Source organism: Amborella trichopoda, chromosome 9 (genome assembly GCF_054954075.1).
Source record: "Amborella trichopoda isolate Santa Cruz 75 chromosome 9, AtrichopodaSantaCruz75HAP2 v2.0, whole genome shotgun sequence".
Lineage (NCBI taxonomy): Eukaryota > Viridiplantae > Streptophyta > Magnoliopsida > Amborellales > Amborellaceae > Amborella > Amborella trichopoda.
In genome coordinates, this window is record NC_142344.1 from 53,951,222 (window position 1) to 53,971,724 (window position 20,503).

Genomic DNA, 20,503 nt, shown 5'->3' on the forward strand with positions numbered 1-20,503 from the left:
CACGCAAAAAAAAAAAAAAAAAAAAGTTATCAGCCTATATGAATCAATATTTTTAAAAATAATAGGGAAAAGCAATTTTTTTGAGAAAAAAATTTATGAGGGTGATAAAAAAATAATGTTGCAAATAATTTACCCTATTTATTTTATTTAGAAACTGCAAATTAGACATGATACTGTCTTAAAAGAAATGTTAAATCTATATTATCTAAATAAAATTAATGGTATTGAATATTACAAAAACCATAAAATTTTCTAATTTTTTCATTGAGGTCCGAAATTCCATCAATTGTTTATTTCTAAAATTACCTGTAGTTTGACTCCATCCTAAAGCGATCGGTTTTTTATTTTTTTATTTTTTTAATAAGGGTCAAATTGATTTTCTATATTTGAAGCTCCGCTTTCTTTTTGTCTGAACAAGTGCTCATGTTTTCTTTAACTTTTTAATTTAAGAAATAGGAGATAAAAGCAACAAAGTTTTAACTTTTTAAATTTTCGTGGTCAAAGCTAAAAAAAAATGGTTCTCCTTTTTAAACTCTCAATGGATATGAGATGAGAATTATAAAGTCCAATATCTCACGTAGAAGGAAGCCTTTATTTTGCCTTTGGAAAAGTGCACAACACAGGACCTCTGGGTTTTAATCATTCATCAGAAACATGGTTTTAGGCTAAAAGAGTCGAACTGTGTTGAAAAAATAAAAGATTTGACCTTCAAGATGTTTCAAATAAAAAACCTTCGGCCATTTTGTTTTGGGCAAGCTTTCTATGCTTTCCTTATAGCATAGAAGTTCTATCCTCCCCTTTATCCAACCGTCCATTCTGAATGGAGGGTTAAGATTGCCCCAATCATAATATCATGTCTTTACACTATTTTATTTTTAATATTTTTTTATAAACTATTTTGACACTAAATTTTGGATATTCATTCCTCTATTAAACTTGCACTAGCAAAAATATAAAAAAATATTTTCAATAAAATAAAATAACCAAAATACCCTAAAAGCTTCAAGGGGTATTTTGATCATTATAATTTATTTTTAATATTTTTATAGGTACGCCTCAATGAGAAGATGACACTTACCAAATTTCATATTCATACAATTTGTATAAAAAAAAACTAAAAATAAAATACTTTGAGACGTTGGATCTAAGATCAAATGGTGAGTGACTTACTTGATCAAAATTAGACGGCTGGATGGTAGGGGGAGGATAGAACTTCTATGCTCACGTGAAAGATTAAACACCAATTAGCAGAAAATGTTATCATACCTAATCACATATCTAACCACATGAAAGAATTTTTTCACACGAGACAATATTTCCTTATTGAATAACATCTTAACAAAAAAAACAGTAGTGAGTTAAGAGTAGAATTGGGGATAATTTAAAAAATAAAAATAAAAAAACACAAAATAGAGACCTCGGTGTAAAATTGGAAAATTCTGAGACCTTTCTTTGATTTCAATAAATATAAGTGATATATATGTTAAATACCCTTGTTTGAATTTTTGAGTTTTCTACATTTTAATCTACCACCAAGAATCGATCAGCCTCTGCTCAATCTAGAATATTTTTTTTTTGGGAAAATATCTCCATACCGTCTATTTTTAAGTTTCATTTTACAATAGACCCAATGTTTTAAAAGATATCTTGGGGCATAAAATTTGTAGATTTTATTTCTTCTAATCCCCTGAACTAATTTAAAATTGTTTTTTTTAGGCCAAACAAATATTAAAAGACATGTTTTTTCTAAAAGTCATCCCCCGAACTTCTAGAGAGAGATAAAAGCTTCATGGAGGTGAGAGGATACCGAGAGGAGAGAGAGATATGTTTGGAAAAATATAGGAGGAGAGAGACGTATTTGGAAAAATACAGGAGGAGAGAGAGAGTGAGAGATGCAGGAAGAGAAAGAAAACGATAAATTTGGGGTATATAAGTGAAGAGAGAGAAATTATGGGGTTTAAAAAGGGCATGTCTTTCTCACTTTTGTTTAGGTTTAAAGTTGTCAGGGGTTAGATATCTTTTGAAATCTTGGGTTTATCAAAAAATGAAACTTAAAAATGAAAGACAAAGAAATATTTTTCCTTTTTCATATAAATTTATAAAAGAATACGACTTCAGCACAATCCCTACCCCTGCAAAATAGCTAAAGTTCGAACCTCAAAAAAAATATACGAAATAGCTAAAGTTCCATTAATGAAATTATTGGCCTCTCACACAAGGGGATTAAATAATCAATAACACTGTGCTTATTCACGATTTCAAACTCATGAGATCAAATTATCAATATGACCCTGCTTATTCACGATTTCAAACTCATGAGAAGAGACTTTAATGAAAGAGTATATATTTTTGGTTTGGAATGGCAGTTTCATCATCTAGCTTAAGTTACTTAAGTTGAGCCAAATAACAAAAATACACATGCTTGTTCTAAGTTCTAAAGTAAGTATAAGATATTAAACTGAAAACTTGTTTTGAGTTTAAAATATGAAGCACGTAAGCATATTTACATTATTTCACTTATGTATTAAGTGAGCTACATCTTCAAAACACCCCATTTTGTTAAAACTTCTAAATCCATAACATAGGAATTTTAGACGGCGTATTTATAAGTAACCACTGTGTTGAGTTGATTCATTTGAGCACCTTCTATTTTTTGTGGTTTTTTTTTTTGGTAATTCAATGGGAAAGACACGATTAGGAGTTAGCTTTTTGAAAGTATTAATGGGGTAGTGTTAATGGTGGAAATGGAAACCACAACATGTTGATTAGGGTGTAGGATACTACCACCACATCCCCAGCCTCTTTCCCAAAAAAAAGAAAAAGAAGTGGTATATCAATGGGGATTTAGGCCCCTATCCTTTGGTGAGATTAGTGGGCATTTGGGCCCCTATCCTTTGGTGAGATTAATAGGCATTTGGGCCCCTACACTCTGGTGAGAATGGAGTCAAAGATCTCACCATAAGGCATGGCAATACTACCGCCAAGGCCCCATATCACTCTCAAAATATTACAGTTAGTGGCCTATACAGGTCTCAAAAGGTAAGTCAACGGGGATCTTGGCCCCTACTTTTTAGTGAGAATGGAATCAGAGATCTCACCATGGGGCTTAGCAATACTACCACCAAAGCCCCAGACCATTCTAAAAAAAGTGGTATGTCAATGGGGATTTGAACCCCTACCCTTTGGTGATAATGGAGTCAAAGACCTCACCATACAGCTCGACAATACTGCCGCCAAGGCCCTAGGCCATTCTCCATTAGATGAGAAATCAAATGGATATATCATTGATTGGGCACAAAATCTCAAATAAAATTTCTTAAATGTTGTGACACACTTTAGTATGTAGGATTTCACATCTAATGGCTAAGATCAATTGTGAGATCCTTATACTCAAAGTAAATAGTCTTATTCAATCCCTATTTCCTATATTATGTTTTTAATGTTCTTAGAAGAGGACTGGATTTCGTGTTGATGAATAACTCAAGTCTAGATAATGTAGCTAATAACCCAAAAGGAGTGATTGTGGAATTGAACCCCCATGCATCGCAAGCAATTTGACTAGACTGGTATCACCAAAAAACTTATTATTTTTAATATTAAGGTTTTCTTTAGTTTGCACATGAAATGGAGAGGGGATTCATGATAAATTTTGGCAAAATTTTACGTTGGCTTCCTACCTAACACAACCCAACTCCTTTACCTGGGTATAGGATGGGTTAAAGAAAAGTTTAAAGTCCTTACCCTTCTTAGACCATATTTACAAGTAAATATACAACAACAAAAATATAAGATGCTGACCTTGCAAAACATAAGGTGGACCTTGCAAAACATAAGGTGGGGGTGAGATAGGAAGATAACTTCTACTACCAAAAGATATTATAGTCTCGTGGGAATACATTGTCCATTCACTCCCTCAAGTCAAACCCACTTTGGAATTAATTTTAGAACCCCAAATTTTTTAGACACCCTCTATCACTTGAATCGCTATCCATTTTTTAGATGGTTAAATCTAAGTGTCAAAAAAACTCAAATTTCAAATTCTCTTTTTTGTAAATAATCGTCTAATGATTCTTAGGTGGTTTCAAAAATTTCAGATTAAAAAAATCCTCCCAAGTAAGTCTTCTAACCCAGGAAGTAGAAGTAAACCATGCTCCCGAGGGTGCATAGTATATGTGCTCCGTTCCATCATTGATATGGGAACAAAAACCGAGTTTCAGTTTCAAATTAAAGATAATTATGTAGTGTAGAGCACACACTCAAAAGAGTTTTGTGCATGAGTTAATTAAGACATTCAAATCATAACCTTACAATATGTATTCAAACAGCACCGCAGCCATCGATTGGTGCAAAGACTTTGGCACTTCCTAACGTATTCACAATTGGGCACAAATAATGAATATAAAAACTTCACTCAATTACCATTTAAATCAATCAACTGCAAGGAAAGAATTCATCACCAGAAGGCTCTCAATATTTCCTTTCTTTTTCATTTCTAATGCACTATGTACATGAACAATTTCATCTTTCATCAGTCATAACCTAATTATCAAGAAGCAAAAGGCAAGTCAAATGTCATTGAAAACTACAAAAAGAAAAAAGTCTATAAGTACAAATTCACCGGGAATGATGAGATGCCCCTTTAGACAAGCTTCAATATGCTCCCAAGCTTGTTTTACAAAGTGTATAAGACCTTTGGTTTTCATGGAAGACAGCTCTAAAGGACGATAATGCAATTGAACACATGAGTTCACCTACCAACAACATAAACAACGATAGGCTTTTAGAGAAGAAATACCCCAAACATACATGAGGAAAAGTTAACTTTGTAAAATCCACGAAAGGAAAAATATATGAGGCTCCAAAACCTATCACCGAGATTTGCTTATTGAAGGGCTAGGCACTTTATTATCCAAAACTAAAATCCTCTTATGCTTCAGTATCAATGTTAAGAAAAAAATAACCAGGGTCAGTACTCACTAGGGACCCGAGCCTGAGTCAGGTATGACAGACTTGGGTGAGTCTGCCAAGGACTCAGCTAAGTCTAAAAAAAAGTATAAAATAAAACAAAACATTGGGAACTTGGCCAGTTCCCATGTGTTTCATTCTAGATTTGGCAGCCTGCTGTGTCGGAATAACACAAGCGACTCCTAGTCAGACTTGCCAAGTTTTTCAACACTGTTTGGAAGAACCAATGGTAATCAAGAAATTCAATCGTGCCCAAATCTGCCAGCTATTTCACATCATGCCCCACAACTGTACAATTAAGTAGCTGCTAAAAGTGTTCTAATACTTTAGTCCTCCTTGATAATAGCATGTGGAAACTGAGAAATATAAGGGATAGATTGAAAACAGCACGTGAAAACTGAGAAATACAAGGGATAAAAAGTTCATTTACCAAGTAAGTTATCCAGCAAGAGGATTTGCATGGATGGTCACTCGATTTATCCTGATCTCTGCAAGTGGACGATCCCCATGTCCTGTCGGAGTCTAAGCAGACACAACAAAAGTAGAAACAGATGCCAAAAACAAACGGCAAAACATAGATGAGCTCCTTGCAAATCACCTAGAACCAAAAGCTTTTGACAAATATGGGATAAAAATCCATAGAACTTCCACATCCCCCTAACAAAATATGCAGCAAAAGGTGGCTGAGTTTCTTCTTTTTTTTTTTCTTTGATCATACAGTACGATCTACTGTTCCCCCTTTTTTTCTTCTTTTTATTGTTTGGCATGTATTGTGTGTGTGTGGTGCTTCTTCTCCTCATCTCCAACATTGCAATAACAGTTCCAATCCTAACTCCGGTTCACCAAGTACAAGACAGAAGCTATAATGCAATATAAATTAAATACCTTTTCCATGAGATCAAGTACTTCAAAACCATGAATTACTCGTCCAAACACAGTGTATAAGCCATTTAGATGAGGCTGTTTTGCATAAGCGATAAAGAACTGGCTTCCATTTGTATTGGGTCCACTATTGGCCATAGAAAGTACGCCTCTTGCATTGTGCTGCAAATGCCTTAAATTAATAGCAAATCAAAGCATTTTTATTACAAGCTACTGTTTCTTTAGAAAAGAGATATAAAAGAGAGAGTATCAAGACAGAAAAGCAAATCAATGAGTGCCGTCTGGCATAATTTCGATAACAATACCAGTACTAGCCAGTGAAGGGTGAATTAAAAGAGTAATAAAGTTTACCCTGAGTACAACTAGTTTAAGTGGAAGTTGTGACGGGGAATTTGGAAAGTGAAGAACCAACCAAAAAGAAAATGGAGTAAGAAAAAAAACATTTTCTTTTTCCAGATATACATGAAAATTAACTTATCATAAGAACATCAAGAGACAAGGCGGAATAGTTCTTGTCTTCGACAGCCAGAACTTTAGACATCAAAACAACCTTAGACGATACGAATTTGAGAAATTAGTAGGGAGTGCTACCTTGAGTGGATCTCTTATTTCATCGTTGAACTTCCCCCCCCATATGCTAGTCCCTCCCTTCCCTGTTCCTGTGGGATCCCCCCCTTGGATCATAAAACCTTTGATATTTCGATGAAATATGGTTCCATCATAATAACCACTGGCACACAGTGCCAAAAAGTTCTGCACAAAATCAAGTACAAGAAAATTCAGAAACAACGAATGCATTGCCAATTAAATATTTACAAAGAAACATAAGAGTTACTAAGCCTGCGCATATATGTGTGCACATGGATATACATGTATGCATATGACATCTTCTATATCTTGATCCAATTATTATCTGGCACATGATACAAAAGACAAAATTAGAATGGCTCATACTCTTCAAAATCTTTCCTAAGACACAAGTTTAAACTTAGTTCTTTCTTTATTTTTTATGTAAGCAAATGTTTTTCTTTTTTTTTGAAAAGGTTAACTTTTGTATTGATTGGAGGAAGTAAAAGAAGAAAATTGGACCACCCGGGAAAAACCAGGGGTTATGTACAACAACCCACAACCGGGAGCTCTATACAAAAATATACCGTGGAGGAGGGCAATGGAACTAGAAAGAGATGAGGACGGGGGACGGGAACCCCAGGAAAGAGATTAGACTGAGACTGCAAAAAATGCTCAGTTGTTCGCATTTGAAGCCCCCACCTTGCCAAGAGAGTCAGCTTCGGAGTTACTCTCGCGATATATGTGTCTCCAAGTGACCGTGAGCCCCCTACTCACATAAGAAATTTCATCAAAAATGTGGATTAGGGGCCAGGGACAATTGGCCAAACCTGTATTAGACGGTTACCCATGTAGGTCCTCATAACCCATGTAGAACTCCCTTTGGATGACTGCAGATTTTAGTTACCCATTAAAAGGCATTTGCATTTCATGGTTATCAAAGTACCTTTTTCTTATGCTATTTTACCTGATGCAAATTTTCCAGTTCTTTGGGGCTTATCATATTGCCATATGTTTTACCACGTCAATAGCTTCTTGTATATTTTAGCATGACAATGCATGTGCAATTAACTTGTGAAGTGTACCTAATAAAATCAAGTATACATACATAAGCATTTGTAATGGTAAAGTAAAGAACTTATTTTATTGTAAGTGATTGCATCATCATAAATTAACATATAGAAACAAGAAACAATAAATAAATTTTACACATGCACAAGTATATGTAATGTTTTAATGTTTTGAAACTCGGTAAGTCCAACTCTGACTCACCCAAGTTACTTGGACCTTGCAGGGTTCCCAGTCCAGTAAAGAAACCTTAGGAACCAGCTAAGTCTCACAATTCCTGCGGTTCTATGTTATTTTATAGGGAAAGAAACATATACCCCCCTTCCTATAGTTATTATCCCAATTAACCCTCAGGTGGACCCCCTTCAAGTTGAAAGAAAAAGATGTTTAATCCCCTCCTCAATATTTTTATTGTTGAAATTATAATACTTACCCTATTTCTTTTTTTTTAACGACCCCATCATCCAAATTCTAGAATTCACCCCTATCCCCAGCCCCTCCTCTCCTTCTCCCGTGGACCCCTTCTTCCCACTCCCCCTTAACCTCCACAGAACCCCCATCTCTCTCTCTCTCTCTCTCTCTCTCTCTCTCTCTCTCTCTCTCTCTCTCTCTCTCTCTCTCTCGAACCTCACAAGTAGTTTAAATGTGGCATTTCAAATTTCATTTGGATGATGCGGTCATTAAAAAAACAAAGATAAATATTACAATTTGGACAATAAAAAAGCTATGAAGGGGGGTTAAACATCCTTTTCTTTTAACTTAGAGGCGTTCTATGGGCTTCCCATGGAGCCCACAGAACTGAGGGTTTATTTGAGATAACAATTATAGAGAGACAGACTGGGTCAAGTCTTGTTGAGACTCGGTTGAGTTGGACCTGCTAGCGCAGGCTTTAGCTTTTTCGAGTTTCAGCCAGAGTCCCAAGTTTGTAAACACTGATATATGTGTTTGCATGCGCCTATTAATTCAAGCATCTAAAAATCCAGATATGCTTTCAAACTTTGAAGACAAACTCAAGATAATAATGTGAACAGCCCCCAGACCTGATCTCATCTAGGATTAAAACTGACCCATGCTTACCTTATAATGATACGACGTAGCATACATGCATGTTATGTGATTGGTGATGGATGGAAGTGGATAGAAGCAAGTATTTCTCGTCTCTCTTCTTTGGTTATTGGTTTGCATTATAGCTATAAACAAGTCGGCTAGTCCCATTGGTGGATGGTGGACCCAAACCCAGATCCTCTTGATGTCTGAAGGATCTCTCTGTCTCTACTGTGCTGAAGGAATTTAGGTTTTTCTTTTTTTCTTTTTGAGGGGTGTTTGTGTCTTTTGTTGTTTTAGAGATTTTAGGGGTACTTTTGTCATGGCTAATGTTTAGCAAGATGCATGGGGTTAAGATTTTATACTGATTAGGATTCTAGAAGACTCAAATTATTTTCTTAAAGATATATGTATTGTGCTTTATATATTCAGAGATAAGAACTGATTTTTGGCAAAAAGACCTATCCCTTTTCTCTATAACTTATGGTCTAGGATCTATGAAAATCCCCATGAGCACCCTTTAATTTCAAGAAAAAGGATGGTTATCCCACCCTGCCCTCCACTCCTCCCCCCCCCCCCCCCCCTTCCTTTTCTTCCCTTTCTTTTCTTTTTTCTCGTTCTTTTTGAAAGGATATAGTACTAAAATTGCCTTCTTATACTTTATAAATCCCAACCTTGTCCAACTGTGAGATTTCCCTCTCCCACCTTTCTGTTTTTTCTCTCTCTATACCTCCCTCAACAAGCGCTGTCACACTATCTCTGCCCAAAATCAAACCAAGTCCTCTCAAACGGAATATAAACTATGGATGATCTATCGAGAGAGAGCAAATGAAAGAGAGAAACAGACACTAAGAGAGAAAAAAGAAAGATAGAAAGAGAGTTCTTGTGAGAGAAACTTGAATGGGTCTTCAAGACACTGATTACTAAACCACAATCAGAGCCACGCGTGGGTAACAATCATTAGTGCATGCCCTACTAGCCTTGCAACCTTTGCATATCTCATAATACGTCATGTCCCCTCCATTATTCTTGAAAAATTAGATTGCATTGCCTCTCTATGGCAATTTAGAGCATACAACAGGTTAAACTAATTAGATTGCATTGCCTCTCTATTAGGACTCAGCAGGTCGGTCACCCTGGAGACCCAACAGGATAACCCACTGGGTCCAGGACCCAGGATTGAACACAACTTGCTTAGTCCATTCTTTGGGTCTAGCCCAGTTTGGCTATGGCCGAACCAACCCATTGTACAACCCTGGTAGGCATCTTTTCTTCGCAATCCCTTTTTACGCTTCATTTACATGGCTATAAAAATCATTTGACGGTATTTAGTGCAATGATGTATTTGGCTGGCACCCCTTATGTTACATCCACACTTCAGTTCGTTGATGATACACTATGATGCCTCAGTAAAATTTAAACCTTGAAATTCACACGCGTGCTTGCATATTTGTGCACATAATTCACTAATAGCTGGTGTATCAATTGATTCAATTCTTTTCCATTTTGTAGCTTTGAAATTTTCGCATTAAAGTCAGAATGTTGGGAATCCCACTAGATCCCTTTTGAGTCATACATTCAAAGCCTGTTTAAATACCAGCTGATGCTATCACGAGTTAGTTACTTTATCTAGAATTAGCATATTGTATATAAATAAACTTTGTTGTTTGGCAACTACCGTATACCTGCCAACTTGGCCCAAACCAAATGAACCCCAAATACTAAATACTAACAACCTTTGGCCCTTCCTTCAATGCTTGAAATTTAGTTCTGTTTGTCAAGACTTGAGACAGAGGCACATGGAGAATCTATGATGCTCCCAGCCTTCAATCATCTTCCCACATCTCTAGCACTGAATTCACCGCCAAAAAGTAGAGAGAGAACCCAAAACTCGAAGACTTCCTTGGTACCATTGCTCAACCCCCACATTTTGCTCTTATCTAATATCACTACAGCCACCTCCAACTATCAAATTTCGAACATAATCACCCATCAATGGCCAGATCAATGTAAACATTCCAAGTTTTCCCCTTATCAACAGATTTTCTAGAAGAGAGAGCAAGCGAGGACCCCAAATGCTTTCTTTCTATTGATTGTGTTGAAAATACGTGAGGAAGCTTTATTTGTTGATGGGCAAAAATGATGTCATGCAGAGAGACAAACAAATTCACGTGTAAAGAGAACTTTCATTTGGAGAAATTTTTGGCCTCAGTGGGCTGTTCAAACAGTTTCTCTCTACAACTTGTTTCTACCTACAAATTTTCTCTCTCTAATTAGGCACGGTGGCCCTCCTTTCTCTCTCAATGGCATGGTGGTGTTTCTCTCACTCTAACTCTCAATGCTTGTGCTCTATGGCATCTTTCTCTCACTAACCCATTATAGCTTTCTAATCATGGGCTCTAAATCTACCTCATGTCTCACCACATCCTCTCAAAAGTATAGACCTTTGACTCTATCCTAGTCCCAGTAGAAATCAGGTAGACCCTCATGGATGTTCCCTAACCCTAATGGGACTCAACCTCCATGTTGCACACCTACTAGAACTCCAAATGACAAAGATCTCTTACTAATTGGATGACTCGTTTACTCCCAAACCTTATCCCATACTACTTACTAATCTAATAGGTTACTTCTAGCACCCCCCTTCATTGCCAAGTCCAACATTCATAGTGCTCCCCTCAAGATTTTAATCCCTTAGTGCTTTAATGTTTTGGTGAGTACACTAGGAACTTGTGTAGGGTATACTCTAGATCAACTTTCTCGATCAAGACTTTCTCATGAATACTTAATATATTTGAAACGAGGCTAAATGTTTCTTCTTTGAGAAAACCTTTTAGCCACCAACCGCATCTTATAATGCCCAATTTCACCACTGTATTTACATTTTATTTTGTAAATCCACCTGTAACTTATTGTTTTTGTGCCTTCTATAGGAGGAACGAAATCCCATATTTGAGTCTTGGAAAGTGCACCCATCTCTTCTATCATAGCTTGTTGCCACTTTGAATTTCTTGCTACTACTTAGGATAGGGTTAAGACAGTAGAGGCTAGGTTTTCATAGCCCAACATCTCAAGTTCCATTCCTATGTAACTTGTCAAAAAAAAAGAAAAAATTTATTGCTACTACTTCAAAGCTCTTTGGTCCATATGCATTGTGCATATTGTGGACAATAATCATCAAGATTTAACTGGATACTTGTGCCTTTCTGGATATCTCTTGATCTATTCTTGAGTCTAGGAACTTGAGGGAGTAATTTCATTCTCTTTTGAAGGTCAGAAGTAGTTGGCTTCAAGGGGGACTTTAGACCTTCATTAGGGGGTCAAGACACTTCTCCTTGTTCGCCTTCTTGTACAACTTGATGTCTTTTTTTTTTTTTTTTTTGAAGACGTTTACCTTCATGTACAGCTTGATGTCATTGTGCATGTTCAATGAACTTCACATATTTACTGTCATAAGAGCCATGGGTTACCAGATCTATGCATCGATATGCTTTTCTTTATGATGAAAAGCGAGGGAAGACACATTGTATAGCTTGTCATCAAGTTTATCCTGATCTTTATCATAGCGCTATCGCTACACATAGGCTATACACCTGAAAACATGCAAATGTGTGATATCTAGTTTCCTCTTACAGAATAGCTGATATGACACCTTCATTCCATCTCTTACAGATGATTAATCAAATGCATTGCAGCATGCATTGCCTCAGCCAAATATGCCTTTGGCAAGTTATTTCCTTTCATCATAGCACAAGCTGCTTCCACAATGTGCCAATTTTTCCTTTCAACAATCCCGTTTTGTTGAGGTGCCCCAACATCCCGTTCTCTTAAAAGAAATCGTGAAATCCCTCTAATACAAATTCTCCACCATTATTTGTCCTGAATTCTTGTATTAAACTCATTCTCAACAAGCACTTTGTCCTCTTTGAAGTACTCAAATACTTCATATTTATTTGCTGAAAATAAATCCATGTGTAACTACAATAATCATCAATAAAGGTGACATAGCACTTCATGCGCCTGCGAAATTCAATTGGACTTTGGCCCAATGGGTGTCTTGCAATGGTGGACGATTGAATGAATGGATGCTTTGTACCCTTTGCAAACGCATATGCTTCACAAATATGATTCCCATCAAATTGTATCATAGGCATCCCAGTAACTAGCTTCTTCCTTAACATATCTTTTAGCCTAGGGAGATAGCAATGTCCCATTCTCTTGTGCCTTAAATCTGCAATATCAATGGAGGAACTCTTCGTATTTGATGGCAAATCCATGCTCATAGCAAATAAACAACCAACTTACTTTCCACAGTCTTCTTTTGACAGGATTTTACAGCCTCTTTCATTCAAAGTGCTTCTTCAATTTTCTCCTCACAGACTTCTTCCTTATCATGTTTTCCTTTGGCAACATAATTTCCTTGATTATGCCAACAAGCTTTCGCATAAAATCTGATTTTTCTTTAAGTCTAGCAGGAACCTCTTTTAGATCCATGAGCTGTACGAGACTCACCTTGCTCATTATTGTGGTGTTGTCGTCGAGATTCTTAATTATTCAGGGGCCTTCCTCAGCCACAATATCTTCCTCTTCCACCGGACCTCCTATGAGAGTTAGTAAACAAGGCCTCATTCCAATCTTCCACTCTCATGGAACCAATATTTGATTCCGATTTTCTTCTCTCAAGGAGTGCTTCTTCATGAAGCAAAGGACTTATAGCCTCTTCCATGAATGGCCCAGATTTTTGCACAAACACCCTCACGGCATCAAACTAGGTCCTTTAATTTCGCAAGATGATAGCAACTTAGGTGTCGTTATCCACCTTTATGCCAATTCCCTGTAAATGATCATAAAGTTCTTTAAGTTTTTGAGTGAACATTTTGATGGAGCCATTGCCTTGTCTTCACGCTCATAATTCTACTTCTAAGAATGCTTTTCTCACACCACTCGCCTATCCCAAGCTACTCTGGTTGTTTCTATAATCCTTACATGCGAGAACATATCTAGTCCACACGAAATTTGGATTGCATGTAGAGACTTTTCATTTTGTTTTTTCCATGCCACAGGCCTATCTGAGGCACTTGGTCTATATTCTTTCCCATCCCATCAACTACATCCCATGGACCTTTCCCTATCACATACTTTTCAGCCACACTTTGCAATTTCCATAGTTCTTATCTAGGGGAACTTAGGGAACTATAGAACTTGTTGTTGACATAATAGAGTTTCTCCACTCCTTCGAAGAAATAACAACTTGAAACAATTTTTTTTAATATGATAGGAAGCAAGAACTCACCTTGAAATCAGCGAATCTCTGATCTCAATAACTGCGCTCTGATCAACATTGAAAATACGCATTGAAGCATTATTTGTCGATGGACATATGATGTGACATGCACACAAACGAACAAAATTCGGGTGTAAAGAGAACTTTTGTTTCGAGAAATCTTTAGTCTCAGTGCACTGTTTACACACTCTCTCCCTCTCTACAACTTTCTCTCTCTACAAATTTTCTCTCGCTAACTAGGGACATTGGCCCTCCCTTCTCTCTCAATGGCACAGTGGCCTTTCCCTCACTCTAATTTTCAATTCTTGGTCCTATGAGCTCTTTATCTCACTAACCCATAATAACTTTCTTCTCATGAGCTCTTAATCTACCTTGGTCTCACTTAATCCTCCCATATGTATAGACCTTTGACTTTATCCTAATCCTAATAGAAATCTGGGTAGACCCTCATGGAACTCCCTTAATCCTAGTAGGACTCAACCTCCATGTTGTATTACCTACTGGAACTCCCAATGAGCATTGACCTCTTACTAATTGGATGACTTATTTCCTCCCAAACTTTATCCCATACTACTTATTAATCTAAACAAGACTCCTAACAAACTTAGCAATGCTATCTTCTAACAAACCGATCCACTCTTCTCAGCAACCTGACACCTTCATTTCAACCCACCATCAAAACCCACATCTTTAAAATATGGCTTTAGAAGGCGCAAGCTCAATGGACCAAGGCCGGGGACTAACATTTCGGGCTGGAAATCACAGATAAGGCAAAACCTAAACAGGCAAAGTGATAAGAACTCAATGCATGATACTTCAGAGAAAGATTGTAAGCTATAATGGATATTCTCATGTACCTCTTCTCTCATGAGCTCTGGTTCTCAGTCTGCTTCAGTGAGTTTGCTACAATCGGCTACCATTGTCTATACTCCTTTTGATAATGGAAAGGAAAGAGGGCAAGAAGCAACACTTTTTAAGGATCCAATTCCAAGGAAATCTATTGAGATAGATGAGGTTTTCCAGTGAGGTTCCTATGTTGAGGTCACTGGAAACTAGTCTCTCTGGTGATTTTTTTTTCCTATAAGAATCTAACTTTGTGGTTGCCAGTAAGCCTATCCTAAAGATCTTTGCAAGTAAATCACCAAAGAAAATAAAGGCACTTTCTACTGTGGATAACTTAACCAGAGCTTATCCAGAGCATCTTGCACATACAGAACGCCCTCATGTCTTAATTTGGATATAAGGTTATGACTAATCCTTATTTAGGTTAGGTCTTTATATGTTTTAGTTTCCTAAATTGATATTCATTGTGCTTCTTTCATATCGTATCCATGGTTCCAATGTTTTAGATAGGATACCTGTACCTGTATCCATGTCCTGGATTCTGGGAAAAACCAATTCATACATCCACTTCACGTATCTGTGTCTAGGTCTCTATATATGTATCCATGTATCATAAGGAAAGAGCCAATAAAAACAATGTAATAATGATTTGTGAGCCTTGCTTCCAACATTGTGGCTTGGGGAACTATCGATAAGATGGAATTCGATTTTAAGAGAGGGATAAAGTCTAGTAGAGGGAAAAGTTAAATAGATAGTTAGGGACATTAGGTGTAGAGAAGATTTAATTTGTTCTAGGTACCTGAGGTTGTTTATGATACACATTGCTGACATTTTTATTTGTTCATTTTCTCTACCAATACATTCTGGTGGTTGTGTTGTATTGGCTTGATAGGATAGGGGAAGAATGGCATGGTCCAACTTTAATTTAAACATGAGTTGAGAGGTTATGAGACCGAGTGGTTGGCATATCTGTCGCTTCTTATGAAAGGGTATAACATTTCAAAAAAGGGAAGAAAATATAATCTTTTATCTTGGAAAGCCTGTTGCCTCTTCTGTGTATGTTTTATCTGATGAAACCAATACAATAAGCATCGGCCTTCAAATGAGAAACCAAGGTAATTGGGGCTCCCTTATGAAAAACAATATGTTCCAGTATAGAGTATAAAGTTGAAAGAAAACCCTTTAACCCACTACCCAAACACCTAGTATAAAGCATGAAAAATGAACAACGTACAGATTAAAGGGAAATTTATCAAGATACGCATAAGAGCCGAACTATTTAATGGTTTACCCATTTGCAAATATTCCAGGTCATGATCATGTGCTCTTTCATAAGAATTTTGAAATTAAATCAAAGACACGCATCGAATGTTAAATAGTTAATTTTTCATAGGTATTTGGATAACTGATGAGGTTTGTATAAGGTACCTACCTTATACTATACAAGTAAAGCACACCTCTAAATTTTATCGGAAGAAGTAGTTCCAGTGTCGGAAAGCTTATGATGGATTCAAAATCCATGTTCAACCCTAACTATAAAATTTAAAATTCTAAAAATGTTACAGATCGAGCAAATCTATAAACCCTTGAAAATCTTGAAAATAGATTATCTAGATAACTTATTACAAGATGTATTATTTTAAAGAAGTTTATAGAAAATCTTGAAAATAGATTGTCTAGATAACTTGTTACAAGATGTACTATTTTAAAGAAGTTTATAGAAAATCTTGAAAATAGATTGTCTAGATAACTTGTTACAAGATGTACTATTTTAAAGACTTGAAATTCTTTTCTTTGTTTATATCTATATATCTCAAGGTCGAGATGATTAAGTCAAAGGTTTTCCAATTTCAAAATACCCTTTCTACTGGATTTTTTTGTTACACTTTAATACTTTATTCTATACTATAAGGTTCAACCTTATACTATAAACATTTTCCTTGGATAAAATTCCTTAAGATTAAAACTACATGCCCAAAACTTTACGAATTCTTAAAACAGTAGACAGAATTATAACCAACTGCAAAGGTAATGAACCGTTAATAGATATGAAAATATCGAAGCATCATTTTCGACAGCAAAAAAATAATATAATTCATTGTATGATTCTCAACTATTCAAAGCATAATCAAGACAAGATGCATTAAACTTTCTCACAAAAAAAAGACAAGATGCATTAAACTGAAATAACATCAAGCAAGAGCTCAAAATGAACTTATGATAGCATCAATTGAGTTATGGTAACTAGGCGCAAAATTAAATTTATCAAAATTCTATACGAAACAATAGAATAAACAAAATTTCACCCCAAAAATAGAATAAAACCATGCCGTGAAAATGAATCAAAACTGCCACCATATAAATTCTGATTGAAAATCGCAGATCTCAGGAAATGAAAGCTCTTGAAAGGAAATTAGGGCCATACCTCAGCTGTTTTGGGTACCTCATCACAGGCGATCTCACACTTTATATCCCCAAGATTTGTGTGCAATGTTACCGACTGCGTAAAAATAGCCCTACTAATTCGTTAATGTAAAGAATCCTTTAAAATTTAATTCGAACATAATGAAATAGGACACAGAGAGAGAGAGAGAACATAGCCATACTGATTCGTTGATGTAAAGAATCCTTTAAAATTTAAATCGAACATAATGAAATAAGACAAAGACAGAGACACAGACAGAGACAGAGACAGAGACAGAGAGATGAATAAAAAATAATGAAATAAGAGAGAGAGAGAGAGAGAGAGAGAGAGAGAGGCGAACCATTGTCTTCTGGATGAAAAACGCCCCGCCTTGGGTTTCAGGGAAAATTGCCGCCAAAGGTTTCGATTTTCGAAGATTTTATAGCTGGTCATTTTGCCCGGAATGCCGTGGTATTTATGAGTGTTCGCAAAAACCGAACCGGAACGGTTAGTAGGACATAGATATGAAGCGGTTTAACCGGCTTAATTGATGAATTAGCGTGTTCAACCTCCGAGTCAAAAGAAGTATTGAAAAAAATTAAAAAAATATAAAAAATTATATAAAGAATGATTAAAACAAAACACATTTAAATAAAGTTGCAAATTAATGACAAAATAGATTTTAATCTATTTTATATTTTCTAATAACTATTTTTAAAAAAAAAATTTTAAAAAAAAGAAAATATAAAAGTGATATATATTTTTTATTTTTTTAAATACTAATTGATTACTCAAACCGTCCAAAACCAAAACCGACCATTCACGGGGCAGTTACTAATGATACCTACGGCCCCAGGAAATGTATGTAGTACCCACGACTTCAATAAGGACGAACTCATTCTCCAAATTTTAAACCAAAACATTTCATACTCGTATGGAAGTAAACTGTTTATTACTCCCTTGAACTCATCCTCATACTTCACATCTTCCATATCAGAAGGTTAAGACTGATCTAAGTTTCTTATGTCATAAATAAATGGTTTTGTTGTACAAGAAGAATATAATCATATTTAGCCGTAATTTTTTGACACATCCTTAGATGTCTGATTTCATGTCTAAAGACTATGTGCGTTTGTAATGTTTTCATAACAAGAATAGATAACTTTATACTATAGTATATAGAATCTTTTATTTTTTATCTATACATTAACGAACCGTTTGGATACTTCAAAATTTATTACATGATAATATATTACAAGGAAGTATTACATTTCTATTGTTTGGGTATACTTTAATAGTTATGAAATAGAAAGAGATTATCCCAGATTTTTTCAAAAAATAGTTATGAAATAGAAAGAGATTATCCCAGATTTTTTTCAAAAATCACGAAACGCGGTGAGGCATAAAAAAATCTATTACATCTCTCAACTGGTAAACGTTGGGAAATCTTTTGTGCTCGTCTGTGTCTACCCTATCCCTCTTAAAAAAATGCCAACCCCTCATTTTCCCTCTTTCAAACTTGTATAAGGAACGTATCAAAACGAAGCTTCTCTCTTCAATGGTAAGCTCTATTCTCTCTTTCCCTTGAGCTCTAATAACTTGTTTGCATAACATGATCCCTCCCTAAGCTTCTCTCTTCACTGGTACGCTCTATTCTCTCTTTCCCTTGAGCTCTAATAACTTGTTTGCATAATATGATCCCTCCCTTTTAAGCCTGCACCCTCCACAATTGAGCCTTAATAACTGGTTTGCATGTTCTCTTTTTCTCTCTCCAGTTATTTTAGTGTGGATAAGCCCTAACTATTTAGTCTCCTCCATTGCTTCAAAATTTTCTACTTCAATTACCAAACCTTTTAGTTTATTAATCAAATTTCTTCCCATTTTTTTATTTGTACCATAAAGATTTTAAATTTGCTATCATAAATTTATTACTTATTTGAAATTATATAGAGACATTTGAAAAACTTCGATAAAAAAATAAATAAAAATAAGGCTTATCACAATAAAAATATGTATTCCAATCATATTATTCCAATGACTTATCATATGTTGAAACCAAGGTCTAATCAAGTTAGAAGACATGTTATTCCATATAAGTGCCAAAGACATGCAAAATAAATAGGGAATGATGTGATGATGACTTTAAAATGGTACAAGTTATTATTAAAAAAAAATTTTGGAATGGTAATGATATTATTATTAGGAAATCTTTTTGGAATGGTACGATGCTGACTTTAATTCCGCATTTCAATAGAAGTTTGTGATATTTATGTGCAAGTGCTGGTAAAATGTTAGTAATGCATTTTCTATATTTCTTCCGGACATAGCCAAACAATAATAATGTATTTCTCAGGTTGCATTTAAATACTACCCAAATAGTAACAATTCATTTGCATGTAATGTATTACGTGGTAGAGGGAAAACCAATTATTTTAATCCATCCTCCTGAAAAAAGTCTTAAAATCAAAGGAGCACCATCAAAAACTCCCACAGAAACTGACAATGAGGAAGAAGAATCAACCTCTCAAACCCAAATAGTCCTTTATGAAACTATCGCTACTCCATATAAATTAAATAATGCCAATATGTCTCGAATAGAATTACTTCCCCATATAATTGAACAAAACATAATCCTCGTGGAGTAGTACTTGGCGTACTATGTGTAGATAGAGGGATTGTTGGATGTGGATTATGATTATATGTAGTAACAGATTGTCATGAGGGTTCACTTTTGGGAATACAGTGGGAAAGAGATATAGAATCTACTGTATCCGTACAGATAGTAGTTCTGTTATTGGTAAATTGGATTTCAATATTTCAATCTGTATGTTCTATGATTCTATCTGGAATATTTTGTATGGATGTTTGGGATGGTTGGTTTTCATTATGAATGGACCATGATTCTAGTAAGATAATATCTGACCAGGATATTGTTTTTGGTATGATGGTATTAGATTTTTCTATATTGGTTTGGAAAAATATTGTTTGTCCTCGTGTATCTACTTGCAGTACATTGGGACGTAAAGTATTCATTACTTTGTAATAAATGCGATATACTATGGCTATGTTTTGGGAACCTAGCATCATATCAAATCCCTGAGTTTTCAAGTTTAGAGATAATACATTTAGAATATTTGGATCTGTAAGTGATACAGAATAATTAAGAAAATAATTAAAATAAATAGGCCCACTACATAAATTAGATTCAACCATCCGAGTAAGGAGTCGGAAAATCTATTATGCCTGGTGTCACGTAGGCATACTAAGATATAATTATTAAGTCCTAAACGAGTGAAAGGTTTAACAACAATTTGAATTAAACCTATATGAAGGTATTTATAATTTTTTTTTTTATGGAATTGTAATATTTTATTAGATAATAATTGGAAATCCTCTTGGTTACTTGTAATAGATGGAGTTTGTTGTACTGTTTTGATGGCATATCC

General features: G+C 35.4%; 1 protein-coding gene across 1 annotated transcript; it reads right to left on the bottom strand.

Moving 5' to 3' along the window:
* Nucleotides 1–4,462: 4,462 nt before the first annotated feature.
* On the bottom strand, nucleotides 4,463–17,509 carry LOC18447885 (Cyclophilin-like peptidyl-prolyl cis-trans isomerase family protein). Its single transcript, XM_006857970.4, has 6 exons — nucleotides 17,419–17,509; nucleotides 17,079–17,153; nucleotides 6,439–6,600; nucleotides 5,851–6,009; nucleotides 5,396–5,487; nucleotides 4,463–4,751 (listed from the first exon to the last, which is right to left on the bottom strand). Exons 1-5 carry the CDS (start codon nucleotides 17,419–17,421, stop codon nucleotides 5,404–5,406), a joined length of 483 nt encoding a protein of 160 aa, XP_006858032.2. The 5' UTR covers nucleotides 17,422–17,509; the 3' UTR covers nucleotides 4,463–4,751; nucleotides 5,396–5,403.
* Nucleotides 17,510–20,503: the final 2,994 nt, after the last annotated feature.